General features: G+C 33.1%; 1 protein-coding gene across 5 annotated transcripts in view; it reads right to left on the bottom strand.

Annotated features, from left to right (window-relative positions):
* The window catches only part of LOC145266550 (xylosyl- and glucuronyltransferase LARGE1-like), a 128,759-nt gene that overhangs the window by 42,035 nt on the left and 71,449 nt on the right, over positions 1-15,275 (bottom strand). For 3 of the 5 annotated variants that reach the window (XM_080122330.1, XM_080122331.1, XM_080122332.1), the window contains exons 9-12: positions 14,928-15,011; positions 12,464-12,541; positions 11,431-11,562; positions 3,034-3,159 (exon numbers count right to left, since the gene is read on the bottom strand). In XM_080122330.1, the coding sequence (XP_079978456.1) occupies positions 3,034-3,159; positions 11,431-11,562; positions 12,464-12,541; positions 14,928-15,011 (420 nt within the window). Of the gene's footprint in view, positions 1-1,208; positions 1,248-3,033; positions 3,160-11,430; positions 11,563-12,463; positions 12,542-14,927; positions 15,012-15,275 lie in introns of all 5 variants that reach the window. The other 2 variants (XM_080122328.1, XM_080122329.1) reach the window with 1 other exon arrangement.

Genomic DNA, 15,275 nt, shown 5'->3' with positions numbered 1-15,275 from the left:
AATCATAATACATTAGAATACGATTAAAAGTAAAATTGGGATATATTGGAATTCAATAAATTAGATTAAAAGGAAATATAATTAGGGAAGGAAAACTAATAGACATATCAGCTAATCATTGATTCGATAATTATAATTTAACTAAGTATATTAATAAATAAAAACTCATAAGTTTAGATTAATATATATTGAAACGTTTTAAATGTTAATATTCAAATGAACAAAATACAAATTGAATTAATAAACAAATAAAATAATATAGAAAAAAAAAAAAGACATTTATAAGGAAACTTCTACATGAATGTAACGGACGGAAGAAACCTGGCGAAAAAAAGCCTTTCTTGGACATACAAAAACGCCTGCGCCTGTTTGCCATATATATATATATACATATACACTAGCGAGGGGTACCCGGCGTTGCCCGGGTGTTTGCAGGTGTGGGGGGGGGGGGTTAAAAAAAAAAAAAAAAAAAAAAAGTGCGACGTTAACCATTGCTCCACCGCGACATGCTAATGGAAACACGTTTGAATTTATTTAATTACTTGGATTTAGCAGGTGCCCGTTTTAATGAGTTAATGAGGTCAAGTTTGATTGCGGGATAGTATTCATTTACTGCTGAACGCTTTTTTTCCCTCCCCCAAGATATTATAGGAAAAAGACTAACCCACATGCGGCGAGCGACAAATATTGAATATTTATCTTCCCGAAATCGAGCAAATTAAATAGACAGGCAAGCTTCGTTGTTAACTGTGAGATATTTCGATTTATATGTGATATAAAGTTTTAAAAAGTTGTGAAGTGAGCGACCGCTATTCTGAAAAAAGCCTTTTGTTGACATACAGAAAAAGCGAACACACATACATACATTTTCGCTTGTATATATATAGATATATGAGAATAAAAGAATTATAGTTTATGTGATTATAAATTTAATTAAAATATTAATCAAATTGAATTCTATATAGATATAAAATTTAGCTCAAATGAACTATTGTTATTACCGGAAATAAAATACAATATATTTTTGAATTTATTTCATATAAATGAAATAAATATACAGACATGTTATGGATATTACAATTATTAATAATTATCTCAGTAAATATATATAGATTAATTATAAAGAATAAGTTAAATATTTTTTATTAGTGTAGAACAAAAATGAATACAATTTATTAATCCAAAAATTTAAATTTCAGTGAATTTACTAATTCCTTGTTCTTTCTGAGAGAATTCCAATGATAGATCTGAAGAAAACGAATAAAAAAAATTTAGAAACTTAAAATCTGAAAGATTGAAAACGGAAAAATTAGAGGAGTTGCAAAAACAAATAGGGGAAAGGGGTTCACAGAGCTGAAGACGAAAGACGGGATTCATTAAAAATTATTGAATGAGACTGAAAGAAATATAGTTTATGCAATTATAAATTTAATGAAATTAATAAAATTGAATTCTATATGTAGATATAAAATTTAGATCTAGCTATTGTTATTATCGGAAATAAAATCTATATTCCTTGTTTTTGTATCGATATTCATATTAAAAACCTTTTTGTCTATTAAGAAAATATAACTTATGTGGGTCGTGGAATAACATTCACTAGCAAAAGATCTAGCTAATTTGCATATTCTTTTAAACATTCATTTTAATTAATTCCCTATTAGGTTTTTCGGTTTTCATATGGGATGATCATCTTTAGTTAACTACCATGTGTAATTATATTCATGCAGATATTCTACATGATTTATACTTGCGTAATATTTGCGTAAAAAGGTAAACACAGACCTCTTTCTATATATATTTATGTATGCGTATGTATATTTGTTTAAAAAATTTTGCCTACTCCTGTTAGTTTTTGGTCTACAGACATGAAACTTAATATATAGGGTATTTGAAACCATGCGAAAATTGGCGCAAAAGTGAAAAATAAAAAAAAAAAAAAAAAAAAGAAGAAAAAAAAGGAATTTGCCAGGTGAAATCAAATGACGGCATTACGAATATGCATGTGTAACGTAATAGCTATTGGTTCAGGTTTTAATTTTTAATACGCAATAACTGTCAATTTTTAGTCTACAGACTCGAAATTTGATATACAGTGTACTGAGATTTGGGAAAATCTATGTGATCGGTTTTAGGCCAGAAATTTGGCTGTTAAGGGGTCAAAGTTCAACAATTTGACCTTTGAGAACTCTACCAAACTCCGACAATTTTGGGTTTAAACACTTGAAACTTTAGATATAGGTTCCTTGGTCATGGATATAACTTAATAACTTGATTAGAGCCCTAAACAATAAATGTTAAGGGGTCATAATAGGAGTCAAAGTTAAAAAAAATTGACAGTTTTTTTTTTTTTTTGCTCAGCATACACCTCACACCCAGGCAACGCCAGGCACCCATGCTAGTACATCATAAAAATAGATCAAACAAAAACGACTCTTAATAGTCACGTAAAGACTACATTTAGTATTATGAATGGTATCAACTTTGTTACATTAAAAAAAAAAAAAAAAAAAAAAAAAAAAAAAAAAAAAAAAAGGAAATCGTCGCAGCTTTTTCTTAATGTTTTGATTTAATAAAAAATATCACGTCCTAAATTATCAGATGAAAAAAAATGAACAAATCTTTTAGTAAATGGGAGTTGTCTCCCTCTGCACAGTGACCCATTGTAAAACAGCGCCCATAAAAAAAATGTTTTCTGTAATAATGCAGTGATATGTTACTAATCGCAAAAATTAAGTAGAGATAAACGTTGGTTTTTAATGGAAATACAACCTTTCTATTCTAATAGTTTCTCCCCTCGAACAGCTAGACTTTAGAATTCCCTTCCTGCTGCCTTCTTCCCTGGCTGTACTGATATGCAGAAGTTTAAATGTAACATAAACAAATATCTTGTTAATCTTTCTTAGACATGGCCCCAAATAGTAGTCTCTTACATCCAAGTGGTGATATGCTTTGTAAGGGGTGAACACAAGCAAAAAACTTTGCGACTTTTGATTTTCGTTTTTATTCCGAACAAGCACCAAACTATTTTACCTTGAGATCAGCAACCTCACTATAGCATTGTTCACTGCGTGTATTATCGCTAAGCTGAACATTCCATTGGCAAGGAAGGCGGTAGACTAAATATGGATGTTGCTTTAAGACAGCATTGAAAATATCCTGAAAAGACAAAAAAAAAAAAAAAAAAAAAAAAAAAAAAAAAAAAAAAAATGGCATATCAATCCTTTGTATGTTATTTAATATCAAATTTAAAAAAGAAATGGCAAATCAAAAAAATGGCAAATTAAAAAATGTTATTTAATATCAAATTATATTTGTTAATAGATTATACAATTATATTCATGATTATATTTATTATTTTATCATACAATTATATTTAATATTCATTTATATTTTATTATACAATTATATTTATTTATTATATACTATATATTTATTTGTTATTTATTATATACTAGCGAGGGGTACCCGGCGTTGCCCGGGTGTTTTTCAGGGTATGTGAAAAAAACCCGAAGCATTGATGATGCACAGTTGGAAAATAGTAAAGTGTTAAAAAAACAAACAGGTGCGCGTTTTTGATTGACGTGACGGCGATAGGTATTCAGCAGTTACGATTTTGTGCGGGACAGTTTTGAATAAATCGGTTTGTTTGTTTTTAAAATACCGCTCCCTGTTTATTAGGAGGAGCGAAATGAAAGCTACAGTCTGATATGACAAAGTCGACATTGAACAAATGTTACTTCGCTCTCTTGAGACAACTGGCTATCGGCATATGGTTACAGTCGAGTTTTGCTTTTTTTTATACCAAAAACCGAATGTAACACATGCTGATGCGGGGAAATGTGGAATAATTAACGTTTGAAAGTCAATAAAATTAAATAGACAGGCGAGCTCCGTGGATAACAGATATTACAATTTATAGATGATATAAAAAGTTTTAAGTTGTGAAGCGAGCAAGCGCTTCTTTGTTTGTTTGTTTGTTTGTTTGTTTTGTTTTACGGCATATCAACCACTTTGGGGTCATTTAATGCCGAAAGGTTCGTTATGTTGTGTTAAATATTGGTTTGTTCTTCTTAAGGTTTTTTTTTTTTTTTTTTGTGGGGGGGGGGGTCTTTCCTTATATTTTGGAGTATATTTTAGTTTCTTTCAGAAAATTGATAATTTTTTGGGGATCAATCTTGTTTAATATTGTTTTCAGATTTTTTTCTTGGTAATACTTTGTTCGGATTTGTTCAAGGTCAATGCAGTTTGTCAGTATATGGTGTATTGTGTAGGGTTCTTGACACGTTATACAGTTTGGTGTCTCCTCCCCTTTTAGTAGATGTGAGTGGGTGATGTGAGTGTGACCTATTCGCAGTCTGGTCATTACTACCTCTTCCTTTCTTGTTAACTTTTTGGTGTCTCTCGTTCCAATATTTGGTGTTATTTGGAATAGTTTGTTTTTGGTGCATGAGCTCCAGTTTTCTTGCCATTTTCTCTTCAAAAATGTGTTTATTTTAGTCTTTAGGTCTGTATAGGGGATTTTTCCACTTATGTGGTTTTGTTGCAGAGTTTCCTTTGCTGCCTTATCTGCTTGTTCATTCATGTATATGCCGATATGGCTTGGTATCCAGCAAAAGATAATGTTTTTTTTCATGGTTATGGCATCTATTTTGTTTAGCAATTTTGTAATAAGTGGGTTTGTCATTTTTTTTTTCTTTTAGAGATATGAGTATTGAAAGTGAGTCAGTAAATATGATATATTTTTGATGGTCATCATTGGTTATTATATTCAGTGCCAAATCTATGGCTGTTGCTTCTGCGCTGAAAATAGAAGATTCGTTTGGGAGCCTTTTCTTTAGTTTTATTTTTTTGTGGATGGCTGCGCATCCTACTTTATCTCCATCTTTTGATCCGTCAGTGTAAATTTGTGTATATTCTTTGTATGTATTCTGGATGATAAGTAGTTCTTCATGGAAGGTTGATGGGTGGGTTTTCGTTTTGGGATATTTATTTAATTTTAATATTATGTGTGGTTGTTTGATCATCCAGGGTGGAGTTTTTGATTTGTTATATTTATGTATTTTTGTAATGTCCATTTGGGCTTCTGTGAGAAGGTTTTTTATCCGGAGGCTGTAGGGCTTGATATCTTCTTTCTTGTTGAAGAGATGTGTGTATTGTGGGTGAAGGGTACATTGATATGCAGGATTTGTTGGACTTGATACCAGCTTTAGGTAATATTGTAGCGCTAACTTCTGTCGTCTTAGAATCAGTGGAGGCTCGTGGGCCTCTATATAGAGGCTTTCTACTGGAGAGGTTCTAAATGCTCCCAAGGCTAATCTTAATCCTTGATGGTGGATTGTATTTAGTTCTTTTATGTAGGACTTCCTTGCTGCTCCATAGATGAAGCATCCATAGTCCATTTTAGATCTGATTAGAGTTTGGTATAATTTTAATAATGTGACTTTGTCTGCACCCCAATCGGTGTGTGCTAGGACTTTGATCAATTGCATTGTTTTTTGGCATTTTGCTTTTAAATATTTTATATGCGGTATAAAGTTCAATTTTTTATCAAATATAATACCTAAATATTTATGTTGGTCGGTAAGTGGGATGTTCTTGTTATCCAGTTTCAGGTTGGGGTCGTGGTGGAATTTTCGTAATTTGCAAAAGTGGATGCATTTAGTTTTTTCCTCTGAGAATGTAAATCCATTTTCTATGGCCCATTTGTTTATTTTATTCAGACAGAGTTGTAGTTTGCGTTCGGCTGTTTGTATATATTTAGATTGGTAGTATATAAGTAGGTCGTCCACGTATAGGGCATTTTCAATTCCTGGGTCTATGTTTTTTATGATATTGTTTATTTTAATGTTGAAGAGGGTGACAGACAGGATACTGCCTTGGGGGACCCCCATTTCTTGATCTTTTTGGACTGAATAAGTGTTGTCCATCCGTACTTGGAAGTTTCTATTTGTTAAGAAATTTCTGATAATTTCTGGCATTCTACCCCTAAGTCCTAGTTCATACAGGTCTTTTTGGATTCCGTATTTCCAAGCGGTGTCATACGCCTTTTGCATGTCAAAAAAAATTGCTATTAGATGTTCTTTTTTTGCAAATGCTTCTCTTATGCGTGTTTCCAGTTTTATTAAGTGATCGGTGGGGCTTCTATTTTTCCTGAAACCCGACTGGCTTTCTGTAATTAGATTTTTGCTTTCCAAGTACCAATTTAATCTTTCGTTAATCATTCTTTCAAAAGTTTTGCACAAACAACTAGTTAGTGCAATGGGTCGGTAGTTTGTTGGGTTTGTATGGTCTTTTTTTGGTTTGGGTATTGGGATTACTGTTGCCTGCTTCCAGTTTTTTGGAATGTTGTTAGTTATCCATATCTCATTGTAAATTTGTAATAAGTAGTCCAGTGATGGTTTTGGTAGTTTTTTGAGGAATTGATAATGGATCTCGTCGGGGCCGACTGCTGTATCGGGAGATTTGTTTATTGCCTCCTCTAGTTCTGCACTGTTGAATAATTGATTGTAGTTTTCTTCATTTTTTGATTTGAAGTTTATTTTTATTTTTTCTTCATTTTTCTTTATAGCTTGGAATTTTTTATTTTGGTTTTTTGATGATGAGTTCATTGAGAATTGTTCTGCTAATTTATTTGCGATATTTTGTTTGTCGGTAATCTTTGTGTTGTCGCATATAAGGTGTTTAATAGGGTTCTTTGTATTTTTTCCTGCTATTTTTCTGACCATCTCCCATACTTTTTTGGGTTTTGTGTTTTGATTAATTTTTGTTACATAATCTTTCCACGAGTTCCGTTTTGATTCTTTGATAGTTTTCCGTGCTTTGGCTTTGCTGTTTTTATAGGTGTCCAAATTTTCTTTCGTTGGACTGTTTTTAAATTTCCTTAGGTTTGCACGTCTGGCTCTTATAGCTTCTTTGCATTCTTTATTGTACCAGGGTTTGTTATATTTTGTAGTAGTGGAACTTTTTGGTATGTTCTCCTCGGCTATTGTGAGTAGGGTGTTGCTGAAATATGTGATGTGTTCTAAGTCAGGATTCGCTTCAGGTATTAATCTGTATTGACATGTATTTTGGAAATTTTCCCAATTTGCCTTTTGTAAATTCCAGCGGGGTGTTTTGTCTTCTGGCTTGGGATTCTCGTTTTCTATTATGATTGGGAAGTGGTCACTTCCGCATGCATCCTTATGTGTTCTCCAGCTATAATCCATGTATATAGTTGGGTCACATAGTGTTATATCGATTGCTGATAGGGTTCCCGTTGGTGGGTGCATATATGTATTCTCTTTGTTGTTGAGTAGGCATAGATCGTTTTGGTTAATTATTTTTTCTATGGTTTGGCCTCTTTTGTTGTTTTTTTTACTGCCCCACCATATATTATGACTATTGAAGTCTCCCAACAGTAGAAAAGGTTTAGGTAGTTGTTTGATTATATTGTTTAATTCAGTTTCGTTTATTGTTTCATTTGGTGGTATATAGAGTGAGCATAGGGTTATTGTTTTGTGTAGTGTTGCAGTTATTGCAACAGCTTGCATATTTGTTTTTAAGTTCACTTTGCTGTGTGGAATGTTTTCGTTTATCAGTATTGATGATCCACCGGTGGCTTTGCATGATAATTTGTTTATGTGGTTGTATATTGAGTAGTGTTTTATGTTAATTTTGTCATTTTCTTTTAAGTGTGTTTCCTGTAGGCAAATTATTGCAGGACATAAGGATTTGATAAGTATTTGCATTTCTTCGATATTAATTTTTAATCCTCTTATGTTCCACTGTAGGATTTTGTTAGTCATGGTTTATATTTTCTTTTGGTTTTGGACTGTTGGTGTTTATGTCTACGTCCATAGTTTCGATGTTAGTTTGGGTGTTTCTTTTGGAAGTGGATGGTCTGTTTCTTGTTTCTGGTGAGAGGCTTTTTTTGGGTTTTGGTCTGGGACTTTTAGATTTACTTTGTCTTGACTGTCTTTTTTGGCTATCAGTTTCAACTAGTTCAAATTTATTTTCATTTTCAATTAATACTAATTCTGTTTTTTGTTTGTCATTTTGTTTTTGGGGGGTAGTTTTTTTGTTGTTCTGTTCTATTTCCATTTTTTCTGTTGTTGTGTGTTTATTTTTAACATCTGTTTTTGTCCTTGTTTGTGACTTGGATCTTTCACGTTTTGATAATTGAGGAGGTTTCATTTCTTTAGGGATTGATTCCTCAATATTGATGGAAGTTTTTCTGATTTCCTTTGTTTCGTTTTCTTTTATACTGGGTTGTTCGTTTCTGACTTTTATTTGGCTGTTGGAGTTTATTTTCAGTTCTGATAAAAAAGATTTTAATTCTTCAAGTATGTTCTTTAGTTCTTTTGCTAGGTTTGCAATTTCTGGAGCAAGGTTTAGTTCATTGTAGTTGTACATTTTGTTTGCTTGTTGGGTTATTGTGGCATATGAGTTTTTGGTGCGATTTGTGACTTCTTTGCGGGCTTCTTGGAAGGTTATATTTTTTTGATATTTGATTGTTATTATTTCCTTCTCTTGATTATATATTTTGCACTGTTTTGAGTGAGAGTGGTGCTCTTCTTGACAGTTTGTGCATTTGGTTTTATTTGGACAGTCTTCTTCATCGTGGTCTGGGTTTTTTTCACTGCAGTTTCCACATGTGAAGAATCTTAGACATTGGTCTTTATTATGTCCAAACTTTTGGCAGTTGTAGCATTGTAAAGGTTTTGGGATGTATTGTTCTATTTTCGTTCTTTCATAACCTATATTGATGGTCTCTGGTATTTGAGGATAATTGAATGTTAATATATAAGTGTTTGTATATATTACCTCTCCTTTTTTTTTAAATGTGATTCTTTTTACATCTGTGACCCCTTGGTTTTTTAGTTCTGTTTTGATTTCTTCTGTTGTGCAGACGGAGATTTCCTGGTTTTTTATGACTCCTTTGGAGTAGTTTAGTGTTTGGTGTGGATAAGCTTTGATGTTTGTTTCATGCAATTTTTGTAGTTGAAGTAGAGTTTTGGCCTGTTTTTTATTTAGTACTTCTACCAATATGGTACCATTCCTTAATTTTTTGACATTTTTAGGTGTTATTTTGCTTGATATTACCTTTTGGATAATGAAGGGTGACATTTTAGTTAACGGTATATTAGACGTTGCTTCTAGCACGATGAATCTTGGAAAGTTTGTATCTTCATTGTCGCTGTCAGAGTCAATTTCTGTGTGTGGTCTCTTGGATTTTTTGGTATTCATAATAATTTTTGAAAAATTCATCAGCCATGCTCCCCACCCTCCTCGGAGCCCCTTATGGGGAAGAACTATGAGGGGGTAAATCCCATTCGCCTCGGTTCTCCAGGGCTACATAGCTGGTATACTCAAACATGGGGAGGTTTCCAAGCATTCACAATATATGGTTATGCCCACCCAAGTATGGGATTTCCCTGTATTTTTATTATTCCTGATGGTTACCTTTTTCCCAGCTTGATTGACCCTTCAGCCATCGCTTATTAATTCAGTTTATTGTTTATGTTGAGTGTTAGTGTGTTTTTGTTTGGATTGTCTGAATTAGTGCTTGTCATGACCAACCGATTGATTGGATCGGGCCTATCCAACCTCCCGTCTAGCCTAGTAAGGGCCAAAGTGGTGTGTTGTAGTATCATGTTATTATTTCCTAGGCATGTTCCACTCAACCACCAGGATCCCGTTCTTAATGCATTACGGGTTGCCACCAACGGTCAACTGGTGGTCCCATTGAAGGATTTTTACCCTCTGCAGGGGGGCAGTTGGTATGTTCTATCGCCCTACCAACTAGGCAAAAAAAAAAAAAAAAAAAAAAAAAAAAAAGAAAAAGGTGAGGAGGTGAAGGAAAAAGAAAACGAGGGAGGGGAGGGGGAGGAGAATGTTGTTTTTGTTTTTGTTTTCGCAGAACATGACTAAGTTTTGCAAAAGGGAATAAAAAAACAAAGACATCTATGTAGGTGCGTTTCATCTCAGGAAGTCAGTAGACAGCCTGATCTGGTAGCACCAGGCGCTTCTTTGAAAGAAGCCTTTCGTGGACATCGAGGAAAAGCGAACATACATACACACATACATTTTCGCTTTTGTATATATATATATATATATATAGACTATGGTACTTGTACAGTTTAATCAAGACATTAAAAATGTAAATATCAAAAAGAAAAGTTTATAGTGTATGTATCTGTTATGGAATGAAGTTCTCAGAAATAAAATTTCACCTAATTTCATCAAGTAGTTATTTTATTTATTTTTTTTTATTTTTTTTTTTTACAGCGAAAAAACAATTTGTTATGATACCGAGCAAAAGTTTCGATTTTAGAAAGAAAAGCTAGTATTAAAGATGGGGAGGGAGTGTCAGTGCTTTAGATGGAGTTATCTCCCCGTGGTGTGTTCTAAAATTCCAAACAAAAATTTTAAAATTCAAAGAGGTCTAACTTCAACGTGCTGTCATAAAAACGTGTTTTTTCAGCTGTAAAAAACTACTCAATCAAATTAAGTGAATTTTTTTTTTTTTTCCTCTCTCGGAGATCTTCAGTCCAAAACGGATACATACAATATAACCTTTTTTCAATATTTTCATGTTTTGATGTCTTGATTAAACTGTACAAGTACCTATACTATATATTTGTTATTTATTTATTTATTTATTATACTACATTTATTATATACAAAAAAAACTTTTTACAGCCATAAAATGTTTCAATTACAGTCATTTGTTTTATTAATTTTGCATATGAATTACAAAAGATCTGATAGTTTGATATTTTCACCAAAACCTCTGGCCTTGACAGAGGGGAGACAAAAACTTGCTGCTATGGTTTCAAATGATCTCTGAAATAACAGCAAGGTGAGACTTGATTCCAAATATTTCTCATATCTCCTCTCTTTGGTTTTCCTACATAAAGTAAATTTCACAGTGTATAAGGCTTATTTGATACTGGAGATATTCATAATCGTACCCTATTTCCAAAAGAGATTTTGGTGAATGTATTACACACACATGTGACCACTTCTCAAAATCAAAAACTACTCTGGGGATAAACGTTAATAAAATTTGAATGATGAAGAATATTACTAGAGGATGCATGCATGGTTTTTCAGTGGGAGGCTTAATAATAATTGGAATAGCTCTTGCAATGTTCACTCTCTAGATGTGGCTATAGGCCTAAGTTTGATATGACTTTTTTTTTTAGTAGGTTAGGAAATGTAGTGTTTACAATATGTCAAAATTTGAATGATGATGAATATTACTAGAGGATTGAAAAATATGAATGAAATGAACAAAGTTTGATCATTTATGACGATGGTTTATGACAAGTGTTTGAAGACCAAGTTGTAACTAGTAGAGAAGCATTCCTTGGGTAATTGGTTAGAGAGATGAGAAGTACTCGCCACCGATTCCTACTCGTCTTCCAATTTGTATTCTGTACTGACCTGGTCGGCTAAAGAAGTAGACAGCATACTCATAAGTTCTCGTTCAGCAATTAAACGCCACATCTGCATCCATTTAAGGTCGTGCAGCATTTTGATATCCAACAGAATGACACCCGTGTTGAAACCGCGACCCTGAATGACAAGGAAAAAAGTGTTATTCAAATCACAGAGGGTTCACTTTCAATTTTTAGGCTTACAGAAGGGAAGTGGCAGTGTTCTTAAAAAGAAATAAAAATAAAAACAAAAAAAAAAAAACAGATAAAACCCAGGTAAACTGTAAATTACCGTATGTACAGTTAATAAAATATGTTAAAAAACACTTTGAAATGAGTTAAAAAACATTTAATCTGAAAAGGAAACATTAAATAAGTGGGTAGTCCTTAATCCGGAGTTTCGAAGAAATGCTTTCCTTCTCATCAGAGGGTAGGAATTAGCAAAATGCGGGATCGGATTTTGCTTGCAAAAGTATTTGATGAAACAACAAGTAAGTCAAAGATCTTACTTGATAACAAAAAAAGTGAAGCAGAGGGAATATGGTGAAGAAAAAGGTGATTACACATGAATGGATTGTCTGGTGGAAGATAAATAATCCAGCGACGGTAAAATCCAAATATATAACTTCAAGAAAGTTAAAAATTTCCATTTGCACAAGTAAAATCCAAGGAAATCTCGTAATTGGAGATATATATATATATAATGCTATTCTCAACGTTTCAGCCAATGTAACCTCTGACCTTCTTCAGATGACTCCTCGAACTGAGAAACTGTACAGAATGTCTAATAGAACTCTTAATCCACAGAACTAAATTTCTCTTACATATTTTTTTTTATTGGAATCTTTGAACTAAGTAATTTGTATATTTATTTATTTTATTGACTTATTCTCATCTCCATAGTTGTTACTTTACCACGTTTTGGCTAACTATTCCTCTGGCCTTCTTCAGGTGGTTAACCATGATGGGATAAGAATGAGGAGTTAACTTTATCCTCAGTAATTACTACCTACCACAGTATCTTGAGAATTCGTACTTACCAGCGCCGGCCATGGACGGTGATTTTTCCATAATTTTCCCAGGTACCAATCACTTTGATTTTCAACCAGACCAAGAGCCTCAAAGGAAATACAAAAAAGAAAAAGTGAATATTTCTAAAGCTGAAGAACATATGATAGAGAAGACAAGAAATCTGACATATTTATTCACGCAGACACTAGTCGTCGTTAAGCTTCTTCATTACATTTTAACACTCCGACCCAACACGTATCTGAGACAGTCGCAAAGGAACACAAAAAGGAAAGAAATTCAACTGCTTTTTCAGTCATTTTTACGTCAGGCGCTTGAGTGAACGCCAATCTATAGTTCCCCCTTGCAAAACTTTCACAAAAAACACTCAACTAGCTACAACCACTATATACGATATTCCCCACTATCTGTGCCTAAACCTAAACACAGATTCCATGAACAAAGTTTCTTTACCAGAACTGCCCGCTTGTGGTACACTGCTCCACTGTCCTACTTTTCAGTTGAATACAACATGGTCATCTTCAAATCCAATGTAAACAAATTCTTGTGGAGCCGTCCCCATAACTAATCAAATTCTATCCAATTTACACCATTAACGATTACTATACTAGCACCTTACATTGATTAACCTTATCCTCAAGTGGCCTTCGGGCCTTGATAAGTGTAATCATGCCTATATTTCTTTATTTTCTTTTAAAGTTGATAAATTCCTTTTCTTCTGAGAAGTTAAGGATGGAATAAATTTTTAAAAATTGACATAATGACATTAATAAATGCAATGAAACAGGTGCTGTCAAGAAGTGTGTATGTCAATCTACTTAAAAAACCGGGATTCTGCTTTCCCAACTGTACTGACATGCAAAAGTTCAAGTGTAATGTGAACAGACATCTTGCTACTCATCTCTCTTCATAATACCCTTGCAACTTATGTCTTCGATAGTAGCCCCCTACTTCAAAGTGGCACTGTGCCTTGTTTGGGGTGAAACTTGAATAAAAAAAAATAAAAAAATAAACAGTAAGGTGAGCAACATATTGAAATTAGGAATATAGATTTTTGTCATTTGTATATGCTCTGATTACATCGAGCTTCATAAATTGAAGGACTGGTATAAATCAAAAGTGAAATATAATTGAATGAACACAAACGCACACATATATAATAAATGACGAAAACTATATTCCAAAACTCATGATGTTAACCATCTTATAATTTATTCTTTTAATTCAGTTGACTTTTACAATTCTTGACAGTATCTGTTTCGTAGCGCAAATTCAAAGTGGCGTAATGGAAACATGCTGCATATACCTTTTTGAATTTGTGCTAGGAAACAGATACCGTCAAGAATTGTAAAAGCCAACGGAATTAAAGGAATGAATTATAAGATGGTCAACATTATGAATTTTGGAATATAGTTTTTGTCATTTACTTTATATATTGAGCTTCTTAAAAAAGGATTGGTATATATTATAAGAGAATATATTTCTACAGAAATATAAATATATATATATATATATATATATATATATATATACACACACACATACATACATACACACACCAAGTTATAAGTATTCAAGAGAAAAAACTCAAGAATTTAAGATTATTAAGAGTGCTCAATAAAAGAGCAAGACATTTTTATTGATATAGACAAATAGAAAAGCAAAGTCGTGACACTGGGCATGTTAATGTTTCGGAGAGATGGTTGATTAAAACCACAAGTCCTCGTCAGGCAACGTAAAAAAACAGTTCTCAAAAAATAAAATAAATAAAAAAAATAACTGGTTTTCTTCTGTGGATTGGTTGTTTTTGTTTTACGGCATATCAACCCTTTTCAGGTTATTTAATGCCGAATCTAGTTATTTTGAGGAACAGTTTTTAATGGAGTATATTTGTTTTGTTTTTTTTTAAGTCAGATTCTATTTAACCCATAGTTGGGACCCTAACAGGTACTACCACTCCGAGTCAGAGTGGACTTGAGAGCAATGGCAATTAAAGGGTGGCTCCACACTCCCCAAGGCCCGCAAGGTGGGGCTTCACCATCAGATATAGTTTAAGGTCATTTCTTCTGTGGAAGATAAACTTTTTTTATTTATTTATTCTTTTTTATTTTGCCTGACTAGGACTTGTGGTTTTAACTAACCATCTGTCTGAAACTTTTTTTTTTTTTTTTTCTTTGTGTAAAAATTGTAACGCTGGGTATGGGGCAGCATTGCCCTGCTTTTTATTGAAACCAACTGAGAGCTCTTTTTAGTATCCTCGTTGTTCCCTTAAGTGCAATTGTTTGGATCTCTTTGCACTTGGTTCACCAGGAATGTCCAATGTCGTGACCGTGTAAATTTGTATATATATATATATATATATATGTGTGTGTGTGGATTTTAACTAAACATTGAACTGATCACTACTATCGATGATTTAATTTCTCTTAAATAAAGGCTTATTTCCATAATCTTGAAAAGAAGGGAGACACTTACTTGTTTTCCTTTGAGAATTCTAAAGATTTTCCACAAATCTGCAATGTCCGTGGCAAATGTAATATCTGTGTCGAGGACGATCACCTGGACAAATCAACGGAAATGGTGTTACGAGAGTCCAATGATTTTCAGAATGCGAGAGTGCTCACATGCACAGTAGAGGTAAAATGAGGGAGTGGGGAGGGGGATACAAGGTAAAAAAAAAAGTGAAAGAGAGAAATAGAGAGCAGAGTTATGACGAAGGGGCAGGGTGATGGAGAATTAGAGAAACCAATATTATAAGAAATGGAAATGCGACTTGACGGCCACAACATATTGGAGTTATGAGAACAGCAGTGACTATGTAGA

This window comes from Euprymna scolopes, chromosome 41 (assembly GCF_053919585.1).
Source record: "Euprymna scolopes isolate OS-2025 chromosome 41, ASM5391958v1, whole genome shotgun sequence".
NCBI lineage: Eukaryota > Metazoa > Mollusca > Cephalopoda > Sepiida > Sepiolidae > Euprymna > Euprymna scolopes.
Note: the sequence above shows the minus strand (reverse complement) of the source record. Positions and strands in the feature narration are given on the sequence as shown.